A 13,982-nucleotide genomic window follows, 5' to 3' on the forward strand; every position below is an offset into this window, starting at 1 on the left:
AGCAGAAGGCACAGTTGGTGCTACTCAACGATATCGTCGCTAATCAAATTGTCACTTTAATAAATATTCAGGTGTCTTCAATTGTTCTCCTTTTGCAAATAGCGACTGCTCCTAAACGATTATGTCAATATGTCTTGTTTTTGTAAAGGTTTTCCATTAGGGCTATAATACTATAGACGCAAACTTTTGCCAAGACACTGTTTAGCGTTTTATAAATGATACGAATTTCACGTGACGTCCTTTATTAATCTATTTGTAATGTTTGGTAAGCTCAGAAAAAGATTCCGACTCAAAAATTTACATAATTTTACGCTCTCTGTTTACATAATAGAAGCAGGACTCTCCGTCTAGGCCCTCAGTTTTTTAAGGACTTTTCCCTTATATTAGCTTATCTTAGTTCGTTTATGAATATTTTATAGTTTCTTAGTTCGTTTATGAATATTTTATAGTTTATGCATATGAATATTTTAAATAATTTATGAAATAGCTTTTCAACGCTTTTACTTGAAGAGTTCTCAAAATTTACTTTTATTTGTGGGACGTTTCTCTAATATAATCGACTTATACTGTTAATTATTAAAGAGTCTCTCTTACTTTTATTTAAAGATATATTATGTATATAAATATTTGTATTTAAACATATATTTTTACAATTTTATATATTTACAACTACGATTATTGGCCAGCCAAAAACTCGTTAAACCTTGAATATACTTCAAAAAAGGCCGTTATTACCCTCTATATATATTGGGACAGCGTTAATATTTATATTATATATATTTATAGGATCAAGATTTTTATTAAGCCTACAATCTTTGGAAAACCGCATAGTAGAAAGAGAGGGGAAAAGTTTTCAGCCATGCTTAAAGCTATTTTAGCCGAGACTCCAACCTATAGTTTCTTACAGCGCCACCTAGCGGATGTACAATCAAATAGAACCAAATGGGTTTCATGTGGCTTTATTTAATCTGTTTAATTTGAATGATGAATTGAATACATAAAAAAAAACAGTCAGCTCTTGTAGAAACTAAATGAAAATAATAAATATTAGTTGAGTTCTAAGAAAGATAGAAACTTTTTTTTAAATTTCTTAACACTTCCTAAAGTATGTTAGATTATGCTTTTTGTATTTTTTTTTTCAAGTTTTTCGATCGCTCTCACTGTCAAAAATTTAACTTTTATTCAGGAATCTGAAGGCAGAATATGATATATTGTTGAGGTTAAGTTAAGTTTACTTGGCTAAGTTCAGAGTATTTAAGGTTTTATGTAAGGATAGGTTTATAAAAGTAGGGTTAGGTAGGGCTTGCTTAGGTAGGCTGAGATTAGTTTAGGTTGGATAAGATAAAGCGATACAGTTAAGGTTAGCTTAAGAAGGCGACTAGCTCAGGGTCGTGGCCTTTTGGCCTATTTAAGTAGACTTATGTAAGTTCCCGCCAAGGTGTTACGTGACAATTGTTTACGCCGCAAAGTTTAAGCCAATTCAAGTCCAAACTTCATTCAAAAGTTGCAAAAAACTTGTTTTTATAGGATTTTGAAGAGTCTGCTGTTGTTTTTGTTGTTGTTAAAGTCTTTTCACTTTCATTGCAACAACAATTAGCCAAGTTAAGTAAACGACGTTGCAGTTGCAAGCTGAGAGAAAAGCCCCTGCAAACAGTTGCATTCAGGCCACGACAGTGGCCACAACGTGCTGTAGCCAGATATAATGGAAGCCCAGTTGGATATCTATAAAGATGCAGTCGTCTTCATCACAGGCAAGTCTTGAATAACTAATTATTACTATTTATATTTTCTTTATGCACTTTTACTCGATAGGTGCCACTGGTTTCGTTGGCAAAGCGCTGCTGGAGAAGCTGCTCTGGAGTTTTCCACAAATTAAACGCATCCACATGCTCATCAGAGCCAAGGCTGGCGTCTCGCCTGAGCAGCGTTTCCAGAATTTCCTACAAAATTGCATATTCCAGCGTTTGCGCAGCGAATATCCAGCACGTCTTCAGAAAATCTCGTATTTTGCGGGCAACATTGAGGATGATAATTTTGGTAAGCGTCGAAGACAAGTCGGAGAGTGAAAATATTGAAAACAACATTAAAGCTTTTGCGTTTTTTTTTGTTTTCAATGCCAACAGGTTTGAATGAACGGGACAGAGGCGAGCTGTGCGCGCAGGTTAACATTATTTTTCACAGCGCCGCGACGGTAAGTTCCAGTTTTATACAGACTGTTCATATACATATAGGTATTTAGATAATGATTGCTCACAGGTGCGCTTCAACGAGTGCCTCAATGTGGCAGCACGCGTCAATTCCGTGGCCACCTACAATTTGCTGGAGATGTGCAGGCAAATGAGGGAACTAAAAGTAAGTCTTTAATTTATTCCTACGGTTTCTCTAAAAATCAAGTTCGAACCGATTAGTATAAAATAATGGTAAAGTAATTGAGAAACTTCTATGTACTTCAAAGGCGTTGAGATACTTTTCTACTTAAACCTAAAATTGGATTATTTTAACGGATTTCCTAAAATTTCAATAATTGCAAGTGTAAACAGCTTAGTAGCTTTCATATACTTTAACAGCCTTAAGGCACTTTGTGACTAATGCTTATTTTAATGCTATGAAATGAAAATATAAGTTTAATGTTAAATTCCTCAAAATTAGTAGAATTGCTAATAAATATCTTAAGAAACAAGCAATAAAAAAGGAAGCGCTTAAATATAATTACACAAGCTATTTTAACAATTATACAGAACTTAATTTACGGTTTTTATCGATTTAAATCTAATGAACTTTCGGTGAAACTGTAAACTTCATTAAAAGCCTTTAGAAGATTTCCAATTAGTGTTGGAAAACATGCAAATCAGAAAGACACAGTGCTGGAAAACTAATAATAGAAGTAAAGAAAACAATGCTTAAGTTTAACTATTTGTTATTATGATTGTCTTCTACTTGCTTTATATTCATCTGTATTTAATCTTCTATGATTTATTTTTAATCTATACAACACTTATATTTTACAGCGTTTTCTCTACGTCTCCACTGCCTATTGCAATCCCGGACGCAAATATGTGGATGAGTGCATTTATCCCACACTGCCGCCCGTGGACTGGCAGCAATTTCTGAGCTGCACCAAGAAAATACCCGAAGACTATCTGAATCGCCTGGCCGACTATATAAAGGGTCCACATGTGAACACCTACACATTCACCAAGTCCATAGCCGAGCAGATTGTGAACTCCTACAGGCACCTAATACCCATTGTCATAGTGCGTCCCTCGATTGTGACGGCTGCCTATAGGGAGCCATATCCCGGCTGGATCGATAATATACAGGCGATCAGTGGCATTATGATGGAAATCGGCAAGGGCGGCATTAGCAGCATTTTGGGGGATAAGGATCTGATCTGTGATATTATCCCAGTGGACTTTGTGGTCAATGCGATGATCATGATGGTGCACAAGGCAGAGCTGGGCAGGTAAGTGGACAGCGGTAAACTTTTTAAGACTTTCTGACTCTAGATGGAGTTTCTTTACTTGCAGCATCAGCATCTGCAATGCCACATCGGGTGTAACGAATCCCATTAGCTGGCAAAGATTGGGTGATCTGACCATGAAATGGGCACGCATATATCCCACCAAGCGCATGATTATGTTTCCCAACTTCAAGTATCGTCGTGGCGCCCTGAGACACGAGCTCGCCGTGTGGATGCTGCATTTTGTGCCTGCTTTATTTATGGATCTGCGTACCTTGCTGCTGGGCTCCAAGCAGCGCTTTGTCACGCCCATTGCCAAGAAATTTCGGCAAGCCTGTCTGGCGGGTAGATACTCTACACACCTAGGATTTACATATCTTTCTAATATATATTTTCTTTATGCTCAGGCAGTTTCTTTTCTCTGAACGAGTGGATCTTTAAAAATCGCAGCCGGTTTTATTTTAAGCATTTAATTGACAACGGCACATTCCCCATGCTCTACTGGAATCTGGAAGAGCTCAATTATGATGATTATGTCAGACGTCATATGATAGGCATAAATAAATATTTACATCACGAAAAGTTTACAGTCGACGCGAATAAAATGCAGGTGACCAGGTAAGTTTCAATTAATTACTTGCCTGTATTAATCGGCTTTGTCAGGGCAAGTGTTTTTCAGTTAAATAAGAATTTCCCTTTTTTAAATTCGTAAAAAATTTAAATTGTTAGTTAAGCCTTTGAAAAAGAGTTTGAAGTGTTTCGGCTAAGAAACAAATAATTTTATACACCCATTTTCCATCAATTTTCCACCCTTTAAAGTGGAATTTCCAAAATAAAATAAAATTTTATTGTTAAATTTGAGATTCGGGCTGGGCGTTGATCTTCAATCAATCAGTCAGTCAGCGGTTGGCACGCAAATCTATGATTAATATCTTTCTTTGAATATTTGTAGAATCTATTGGTTCTGGATTTTTGCGCATCTGTGTTTCTATATGCTGTTGGTCTATGTGCTATTATAGACCTGTTCGTCGCTTTAATCGTCAATAATAAATTGCTTGGCTTTAACTAATCACAGAGAAATGAGTTTTATTAGCTAAATATATATAATGTATTGATAATATCTGGAAATCAAGAAGTACTTAATTTTTATAAGCGCGTGTTATGCACATCCGATTCGATGGTCCAAACGGGCGCATTAAGCGGCGATTGCTCCTTCTTGTCCTGCTGCTGCTGCTCCATCTGAGGCACCACAGGCGCCGCGGTGGTGCGGGGCGTCAAGAGCAGGCAGGTACAGATGCCACCCAAAATGCTGAAGACAGAGTACGAGGTCAGCGAGAGAGCCGTATCGATTTTTTTGAGTACATTGAAGAAGGGTGCGGAGAGCAGCCAAACACGTGCCCAGGTGACCACGGAGAAGACAAAGATCTGTTTTTTATTTGCCGGCACCAGCTCATTCATGCAGGCCAGGAGCATGGACTGGGCACACGACACACCCGCCTTGGGTATGGTGGCAATGATCATCCACAGCGAGACCTTCAAATCAGCATCCACTAAAATGCATTACGAACATTAGCTTTAGATATGGAGGAAAGGTTTTTTTTTGAGGCACTCACTGGAGTCGGCGCCCGTGAAGAGCCAGCCCATGCAGCCCAGCATGCCGGCGAGTATATTGAAGGTACCAGCGTATTGCCATTTCCACTTGTTGTGCTTCAGTGTGAAATGCAGCGCCAGGAAGCAGCCAATAATCTCAGAGAAACCTACAGGACGAACTCTTTAGTAAATACTCAGGGACTCAGATAGATATCAAGTATATCTCACCCATGGCTATGGTATTGGGCACAAGATAGTCTCGGCCAAAAGATCTGATATTCAAAAGCATGCCCATGAAATTAATGACAAAGAACGCCAATGCCAGGTGGGCAGCGACCATGTGCGTCTTGGCCCGTTTGCCCTGCCAGAGCTGCGTCCAGGGTGCAGGCGCAGGAGCTGCCTTTAGCTTCTCGCTGAGCTGTTCCAGCTGCTGGCGAAAATCAGGCGGTATTTTGAAGCAACGATCATTAATCGCGGCGCCCTCACGCACTATCTCCTCCACATTCGTAATGGAATGATGATCCACTGCGTGGCGGAGGAGCCAGCGCGGTGAATCTGGTGTCCAGTACAAGAGAACAATAAGCATCACAGTGGGAAATGTGATGCCCACGTAGATGAGCGACCAGCTATTGAAGAAGGACGAGAGTGTCGGCAGCAGGATGACCCCAATGGACCAGAACGTATCGTAGAGTATGATGGCGCCGATGCGATGCATGCCAGCCGTGATGTCCGTAACTAGAGGAACGTCAAGGAAGCTTTTTAAAAGATGCGGAAAAACAGGAATAATCAGCTTTATAAAACCTAAATACTACACCTGAAACACTCTTATAGGAAAGTAATATTTGGTAAAAACGAATGGAAAATTTAGTTAGGCTAATATTGTGAACTTAACTTGAAAGGGAAATTCGGGGAGAAATTCCCAAGAAACTTTAGAGCGAAAAGGGCTAAAGGCTTATGAAATTACAATTTTTGTTAGAAACTGGAGGTAAAATTACAGATTTTGCTGAATATTGCTGTTCACAAGAGATTCAACAGCTTTTGTGAAAGCTAAATACTAAACCTAATTTAAATGAAAATAAAAGTGAAATTTAAAGGGCTATTTGTAAGAAGCTTTTGGGAAATTAAGTTAAGTTAGTGCTGAGTACTTTATTTGAAAAGAAAATTCTATGAGAAATTCCCAAAAAAAAATATAAAGAGAACGAAATTTATAGGAAATTAAATTCATATAAAAATCACATTTTTCCAAGAAACTGAGGGGTAAGGTTACAGATTTTCTGTTCACAAAAGGATATTTGGTGTAATACTGATTTCGTAAAAAAGGGAAAATGCGAACAGTTTTAATAAGTAGTTGTATGGTTAGATGGATCACTTACATATGGCCTGTCCAGCGGTAAACATAATGGCGCAACACACGGCCGAGAGGCAGCGGAAGGCGCAGTGCAGGCTGAAGTCCCGCGCATAGCCTGTGACCACACCACACAGGATTTGAGCCACGGCGCCCACACAGTAGGTGCTGCGCGGACTAACGACCAGCATCATCTTGGTGCCCACGACGCCGCCAACTAGAACGCCAAATAGATGCCAATACTGGGTCCACGCAATGAAAATGTCTCGCAGGCAAACCAGATTGAATTGCATGATGAGCGAATCAAAGCTGGAGACATAGCTGAACTGCTCACATTCGCTGCGACCGCCTGAGTTCTCGTCCAGCACATAGCACTGGTTATCCGAGACGCTGTAATTGGAGCTGGAGCTGCTCAGATAGCTGGTGTCGCAGGAGAATTCCGTGCGTGGATACAGCTCGGGCGCGGTGAAGATGATGCAGGCCATGAACCAAGCGGCGGGTATTTTGCAGAGGAAGATGATGAGTATGGTGCGCAGCTGCCAGATGCCAAAGTTGCCCACCACATCACCAATGATATCGCTGCCAGGAGCTGTTGGAGCTGCTGCTGCTGCGGCTATTCCCCCACGCCCATCCTTGGGGCCGGCATGTGAGATGTGTCTATGCGATAGCTGGGGGCTGGACATGGGCGAATGACCGCCGACCGCCCGAATTGTGGACGCCTGATTTACCATTTTCCGAACACCGACCTAGAGGCACATGCCTCGCTTTAGCCACGTCTCGTTGAAGCTCTGTAAATGACAAATCGAATCGGCGACAATTTCCATCAGTTGGTGTGCGTGGCACATTGTGTTCATTTATTTATTTTATTTATGGATAAATATTAACATACGATATACTCTAAAAACATTTGTCTGCCCCTTTCGATGCACATACACACACACACACACACACCCTCCCAATCGCCACTCAATTGAAATCAATTGAAAGCGGTTACAGCTGAAATCAGTTGACTTTCCACGTCGAACGTCGAACGACGGACGAGAAACGACTGATGGCATTGAATATCATGCAAAATTCATCAAATTCCTGTGGTTCGAAATTTGAGCGAGGGATTGCCTTTTGGGCAAAGTCAAGCGTAAAAATTTGTGGGCACTGATTTAATATGCACTATAAACAATTTATAAAGCAAAGGAATTATTTATAAACCTACATATATAAAAGAAAAAGACTTTAGAGTATATTGTATCTTAGAGTTTCGTAAGCCTATAAATTTAATTACCACAATAGTTTAACAATTTAACACCACATAAAATAGTTTTTATACTCATATAAAGGGTATATTGAATTAATCATGGAATGTGTAACGCATTCAAAAATATATCTTTAAGATAATGTAGATATGGTATATATAAATATATATATATAGAGTATAAACAGTCTATGCAGCTAAGTATATCCATGTGTCTTTCTTCTCTCTCTATCTCTCTCACTCTCTCTCTTTTGCTATGCAATATAGTTTTTGACAACAATTAAGAGATTTGGCCTTTCGGCTTGATTGTGCCACAATACATATCAAAGAGCTGACACAAGAAGTATATGAAAATCAAGCTCTAATATTTAAAATTTTAAAGTGTTTTTTTTTCAAGATATTTTAAAGAATCGCCCCAGCCCTAAGCTCAGCTCTATGTCTTGCAACTCAAAGTAAATATCATCACATTTGTATATGGGGACATATTGTACAGAAAGAAAGAAAGAAAAAAACTTATAGTTATTTATACATTTGTTTCTTTTTTAATAGATAAGATTGTTGATGAGAAAAAACTAAAAGAAAAAACGATCTGTATGAAGCCAAGATTGTCAGTTAGGTTAGGTTAGGGGAAGATAATATAAATAATATATATTGCAATTTTACGAAAAATCTTAAGTATCAGATATATTGGCAACAATTACTTGGATTTAAAATAAAAGAGATTTCTATGCATTGAGAAATGCCGCACAAGAGCCATATGTCTGCAAGGGTATTTAATGTTCGGCGTCTTTATTTGCGTTTTGTTTCTAGTGTATTTTTTGTTTTCTTTAATTGCTTGTTTTTTTTTTTAATGTTTATCTGGAACTACCACAATCTAAAAAAACTTAACAATTTCTACCTTATTTGCTTTATTTTTTCTTCTTTCATTTTATTTCTTCAAGCGGCTTATCAATTTTCGAAGAGAAATGACATATAAATCGGCTTTATCGCATATATGATCATTGATTATCAGTCAGCTTTATTGTGTTTATCTGGCTTATATATTTGCCAAAGACAACTAAGATATGATGCCCTTTGTGGCCTTTAGGATGGCTTCCAATTGAAATGTCGGTTGGTTTGCTTGAAATCATGTGTACTTTTAATATTTGTCCGTTAATGTGAACCCTTTCCTCACAATTTAACAAATTTGCGACTTCATTTCACGAATCTCTCTCGCTAGGTGCTAATTTCGATTGATCCAACAACCTGAGCGGCCAATCGTCATGTGGAGCATATGCCATGGAACAATGGCCCGGGGCCACACATCTGTCGGCTGTCGCAGTTGGGCGTGCAAATATTTTAATTTCAAATTCATGCGTTAGTGCTAATTGCAGTGGGTCGCAATCGGCTATACGAAACTGGTTCCCCAATAATTCATATTTGAGTTTCCCATACGAATACCAATTGACACTTTTCCACGGGGCAACATTGGACAGAGGGCGTGGTGCGAGGGTTTTAATCAATAAGTTGAATTACTTGTTGTGCAAATGCAAATTATAAAGTGTCTGTGAAGAAGGGAGGGAGGGAGGGAGGTGGGGAATTTATTAATGGTTTGTTTTGAATATTTAATCTTAAGTTAATTAACAAAGCAAATGCAAGTGCTCAATTTCCGTAACTAGATCAGGAATTACAAATAGAATATGTTAAAAGCCTTTTAAAGTAAGGAAAAAAACCAGAAATATTTGAACCTAGTTATCTCCATGTATGTTTAGAGCTTGAATTTGACTATATTATTAAAAGTTCTGGATATATATATAGACATTCTATATATAGACATTTTATAGAAATTTTGTATAAAGAAAATGAAAATATTTCAGACATAAAACTATTTTAAATAAATATCTCCTGCATAGAACCTGAACAAATTCGTAGATCATAATTTCAATTTAAATATTTTAATATTTACTATTTTTATACAATAATAGCAAAAGAAACACCCAGCACTTTTGCATTATGTTTTATGTAAGACTGTTCTTTAAATTAGTTGGAGGCTTGATTTTAGGTGTATTTGCTTAAATAATTTACATATTTTACAGTCGTAGCTCACATTGGATACACTCTTTTCTTTTGGGGGCTGCCTTCAATTAACACATCGAAGCTTCGGCAATTCTGGTCGATTTATTTCTCCGTTTATGGCAGTATGTTTCTTTTGTTTTATTTATTTGCCGGCATACAAATTAATATCAAATTATTTAGCGACAGTAAACATGTCTGAGTGTGGAGGTCTATGCTCGAGTTGTGTTGTGTTTGGAAGGGGCTTTCGATATGCACAATGCACTCCCGTCTTTTTATCGAGCTGCGGTGCGCTAACGTCTCAATCGGTCGAGAAACGGAATCCAACTGAAGCTAGTGGCACACGAGTCGCCATACGGTGGCAGTATTTTGCCCAAAGACTCAGTCGGCGCGTTAATTTCTTTAATGAATTTGTGCAAATAATTAAAACTTATTGCGAGCGTTTCGGAAACTTTAACTTAAGCGCTTCCGTTGGCACTGTGTCGTGTCTTCTGTTTCTTGGCCGGTCTCGTGGCACCTCCTGTTTTAACAGGATATTGTTACAAGTCGTTCATAATTTCCTCTGCACACTTAATCAATAAAATTCCATATTTTATTATCCACTCGACTATTCGCTGTTCGCTGTTGTATTACTTGTGAAATATCTTGTCTGGGTTATGGGTTGGCTTTACATGCTAGATTATAAAACTGATCATATATATCTATAGCTAATTATCAGTACTTTAATTATAATCAAGAGCTATGCACTTATTGCATCTGGCATTCTAGTAATCTGGCTGATAAAAACAATTTTCTTACTGCTTTGCCTGCTAGGGGTTTTCTATTTTAATCTTTATAGAACTACCTGTCGCAATTGTGCTTGATTCTGCCAAATGACGCATTGGCATTTTATTCGTTTTGCTGACACAAAAAAGTTTTTTAAAAATAGGGCCTACATTTCTTGGCAATTAAATAAAGTGAAAAGCTGAAAAAAAATGCCCAAGTAAGCATAAGTAAAAATTATAAAATTAAACTTGTTTATTACAATTTTTTATTAATTCTATTTAAATTTCGATAAAATTCTGCATTTATTCGATTGTGTTTAAATTTTTTAGGTTTTATTACAAAGTTCCTAACAGACTAGTAGAAAGGGTATCAAAGAGCATACTGGGTTTTATGCAGGAACTAAAATGTTGTTAGACCGGGCTCGAAAATATTTCTATAATTATTATTTAACAAAATTACAAGTCCAAATAAAAATGTCATTGAAGAATTTTGCATTTCGTAGAACTGTCTTTGTTTGGGTTAGGTAAACTCCTAGTCGTATAATCTTTTTCTAGAATATTTCAACTGTTATCAGTTCTGAATATTATGAAACTCGTGTAACTCACTGCAAATAATTTATCTTTAGACTAATGAACTCGCATAGATCATTGTCCGTCTAACTATTGTTTTCTTAGTGAAGCTAAATAAATATATAAGCGAACCGCAGTGGTGCTATATAAAGGCACATGTAATATTTATACCAAAAATCGCAATAATTTATACCTTTCTTTTTTGGAGGTTTTGCCATTAGTGTATCACGCGCTTTGGTTACCTTATACTACTAATTGAACTTATACATCACAAATTAGTTAAATAATAATTAAAATGACGGCAATACTTCTATTTAATTCAATTAGCAGTGGATTAACGCAACTGACAGACAGAAAGCAACAATAAATATACACAATCCACTGACCCGAATAAAATGTGCTCAAATATGTGTGTGAAAGGCGGGACTCTGATACATTTATTGCTCTATAGCTTTGTTATATATCTTATAACTATTATACAAATATTCTTAATCTAATTTGCTCATCATATATATTAGGCATAAAATTGAGTTTTGCGAAGAAAAAGTGTTGCCTACTTTTAGGCAGCGTCACAAAATTCAAATGCTGTGCATGCTCTGGGACTTGAGTGCCGCATCATTGGCCTCCTTTAGGCTATCACATTCATGGATCGTACTGAAATTAATATGCCACAGATCGGCAATGCTAACAGCCACCGTTTGCTCAAAATTGCTGAGCAGCTCGTTGCTGTAGCCGCTCACATCGGAGCTGGCGGTGCTGCAGCGTCGCAGGATGACAGCCGAATTGCGGCGATAGGTATTAGGCGTGGGCACCTGACCCACCTGCTGCTGCTCCGTATTCCAATAGTAGCGATTGAGCAAACGCATAATGAGCCCGTACAGCCAGCCGAGTGTGGCAATTATCGTGATGGGCAGCAGGCGATGCACCACAGTCAGCGTGCTCAACAGCGGTGAGAAGACCAGGCAGAAGCGCCCGAAGCTAACCACGGAGAGCATGAGTAGCACACGCTTCTCCGGCGATACCATTTCACCTGTACAGGTGGTCAGCACAGCGATGGAAGCGGAGTTGGCAAATTTCAGCAGCATCCAAAACAGCAGCTCAAGGCCCACGCGGCGTGCATTGCGATCTGTGTAAGGAGCTTGTAGTTATATATATATACATATCTATACATACATATACATATATTTATATACCACTCACCACTCTCCGGCAGCAGCCAGACCAGATAGGTGCAAAATCCCGCTATGATCATCAGATTGCCCGTCCAGCGCCAATAGCGACGCGTATAGAGTATAAAATAGAGACCTACAAAGACGCCCAACATCTCGGCAAAGCCCAGCGCAGCGGTATTCACGTGCACCTGCGCCGCGCCCAGGCTGCGTATCATTAGCAATATGATGTTATACAACACCTGGGCACAGCCCCAGATCAAATGTATATAGACAAGTTGACGACGCTTTGTCTCCTTATCCCAAATCTGGCAATAGCTACTGCGCTGCTTGGCGGCCAGTTCGGTGGCATAGATGGTCAGCTTGACGTCCAGGGTCAGGGGCACCATGCGATTGTTATGCGTGGCCGATTCCAAGAGCAAACGCAGCGCCGGCTCCACACGTTGTTGGCGCAGCAGCCAGCGTGGCGCATCCGAGATCCACCGATGCAGCCAGACGAGCACAATCAGCGATGATGATATGGTCACATAGAGATGACTCCAGTTGTCAAAGTATATGGATATGGCGGGCAGCAGCACCAAGCCAATGGACCAAAAGAGCTCCGATAATGTGACCACCAAAATGCGTGCCTTGCCCGCCGTTATGTCCATTACTAAATGCGAACAGAGCTGAGCAAGTTTGTGTCTTAAGTCTTTTGCAAAACCTTACATATTACATGGCCGGCGGTATACATGAGTGTACAGCAAACGGAGGTGAGGCAACGGAAATAGATGTGCAGCTGATAGGTGTCTACCAGCCCGGTGAGATTGCCACAAAAGATCTGACCCAGCATGCCCAGCAGCATTAGGCGACGCGGACTAATGCTGTAAATAGGAGCACGGAAATTATCAACAAGCTCGTTGCGAGTGGATGGGAGTAGCACTCACTGTCGCAGCGCCTGATGTGCCAGCAGACCGCCGAGCAGAGCGCCGAGCGCATGAAAGGATTGAGTGAGCGCGACCAGCACGCGGCGCGAACAAATCAAATCGAATTCAATGATCAGCGACTTATACGCAGCATGATGCTCCACGCGCTCACAGGGCAGCATCGTCTGTTGCGTGCCATTCCAGCTCTGGCCGTAGCGCTGCACAAAGCTCTGGGACAAGCTCTGGGCATAGGCATTGCATACCTGCACGCTGAATAGCCGGTCCGTGTTGCGGCTCTCGTTCGGCAGCGGCTCGCTGTTATTCCAGTTGCCCGGACGGCAGACCAGTTCGCCGCGCTGCGGATACGGCGCTGTGTATATGATGACGGCCATAAACCATGCTGTAGGTATCTTGCACAGAAAGATTAGGAGTATTGTGCGCAGCTGCCAGCGCCCAAAGTTGCCATTGATATGCTGCACAATATCCACGCCCGGCGGTGGTGCCGAGGATCTGCGCCGCTGACAGATCGCATCGCTTGCCATCGTCGTCATGTACACACTGAAACTTACACGCGCACTGAGCTTGGACACAATTTTCATGGGCGAGGAAATAAATCCAGGTTTGCTTTTGCTATTAACTCAACGGGGCTCGCAAATTGGGTGCAAATTAGTTGGCGATACGAGACCAAATGCTGCATCGATTGGAGAGGAATTTTTACTGATTTTTATACGCTGTTCACAAAGTGAGAAAATGGGTATATTCGTTGTGTACAATGTCTGTTATTGTTTAAAATTTTGTAATCTATGTTTTTCAAAGTCACATTTTAAGAATGCCTCTTGAGAGCTTGAGAGTCTATCCACTTTAATAATATTGCGAAC

General features: G+C 39.8%; 3 protein-coding genes across 5 annotated transcripts; 1 reads left to right on the forward strand and 2 right to left on the reverse strand.

The window, feature by feature from the left end:
* Nucleotides 1-1,778: 1,778 nt before the first annotated feature.
* LOC6632520 (putative fatty acyl-CoA reductase CG5065) lies at nucleotides 1,779-4,550 on the forward strand. Its single transcript, XM_032433676.2, has 7 exons — nucleotides 1,779-2,037; nucleotides 2,124-2,191; nucleotides 2,257-2,352; nucleotides 3,009-3,463; nucleotides 3,528-3,805; nucleotides 3,868-4,078; nucleotides 4,413-4,550. The coding sequence occupies exons 1-7, from the start codon at nucleotides 1,794-1,796 to the stop codon at nucleotides 4,477-4,479; spliced, it is 1,419 nt and encodes a 472-aa protein (XP_032289567.2). The 5' UTR covers nucleotides 1,779-1,793; the 3' UTR covers nucleotides 4,480-4,550.
* A 27-nt stretch (nucleotides 4,551-4,577) lies between these two features.
* On the reverse strand, nucleotides 4,578-10,029 carry LOC6632521 (organic cation transporter protein). 2 transcript variants are annotated; one of them, XM_070207055.1, is made up of 5 exons: nucleotides 9,709-10,029; nucleotides 6,424-7,183; nucleotides 5,279-5,785; nucleotides 5,074-5,217; nucleotides 4,578-5,010 (listed from the first exon to the last, which is right to left on the reverse strand). In XM_070207055.1, exons 2-5 carry the CDS (start codon nucleotides 7,124-7,126, stop codon nucleotides 4,607-4,609), a joined length of 1,758 nt encoding a protein of 585 aa, XP_070063156.1. In that variant the 5' UTR covers nucleotides 7,127-7,183; nucleotides 9,709-10,029; the 3' UTR covers nucleotides 4,578-4,606. The 2 variants fall into 2 exon arrangements, with proteins under 2 accessions (XP_070063156.1, XP_002056531.1); XM_002056495.4 differs by having other exon boundaries at nucleotides 9,731-10,028.
* A 1,420-nt stretch (nucleotides 10,030-11,449) lies between these two features.
* LOC6632522 (solute carrier family 22 member 3) lies at nucleotides 11,450-13,883 on the reverse strand. Of its 2 annotated transcripts, none has more exons than XM_032433773.2 (4): nucleotides 13,126-13,883; nucleotides 12,908-13,062; nucleotides 12,231-12,851; nucleotides 11,450-12,168 (listed from the first exon to the last, which is right to left on the reverse strand). In XM_032433773.2, the coding sequence occupies exons 1-4, from the start codon at nucleotides 13,701-13,703 to the stop codon at nucleotides 11,609-11,611; spliced, it is 1,914 nt and encodes a 637-aa protein (XP_032289664.1). In that variant the 5' UTR covers nucleotides 13,704-13,883; the 3' UTR covers nucleotides 11,450-11,608. The 2 variants fall into 2 exon arrangements, with proteins under 2 accessions (XP_032289664.1, XP_002056532.3); XM_002056496.4 differs by having other exon boundaries at nucleotides 11,450-12,156; nucleotides 13,126-13,879.
* Between the last annotated feature and the right edge of the window lie 99 nt (nucleotides 13,884-13,982).

This window comes from Drosophila virilis, chromosome 2 (genome assembly GCF_030788295.1).
Source record: "Drosophila virilis strain 15010-1051.87 chromosome 2, Dvir_AGI_RSII-ME, whole genome shotgun sequence".
In the NCBI taxonomy this organism is placed as follows: domain Eukaryota; kingdom Metazoa; phylum Arthropoda; class Insecta; order Diptera; family Drosophilidae; genus Drosophila; species Drosophila virilis.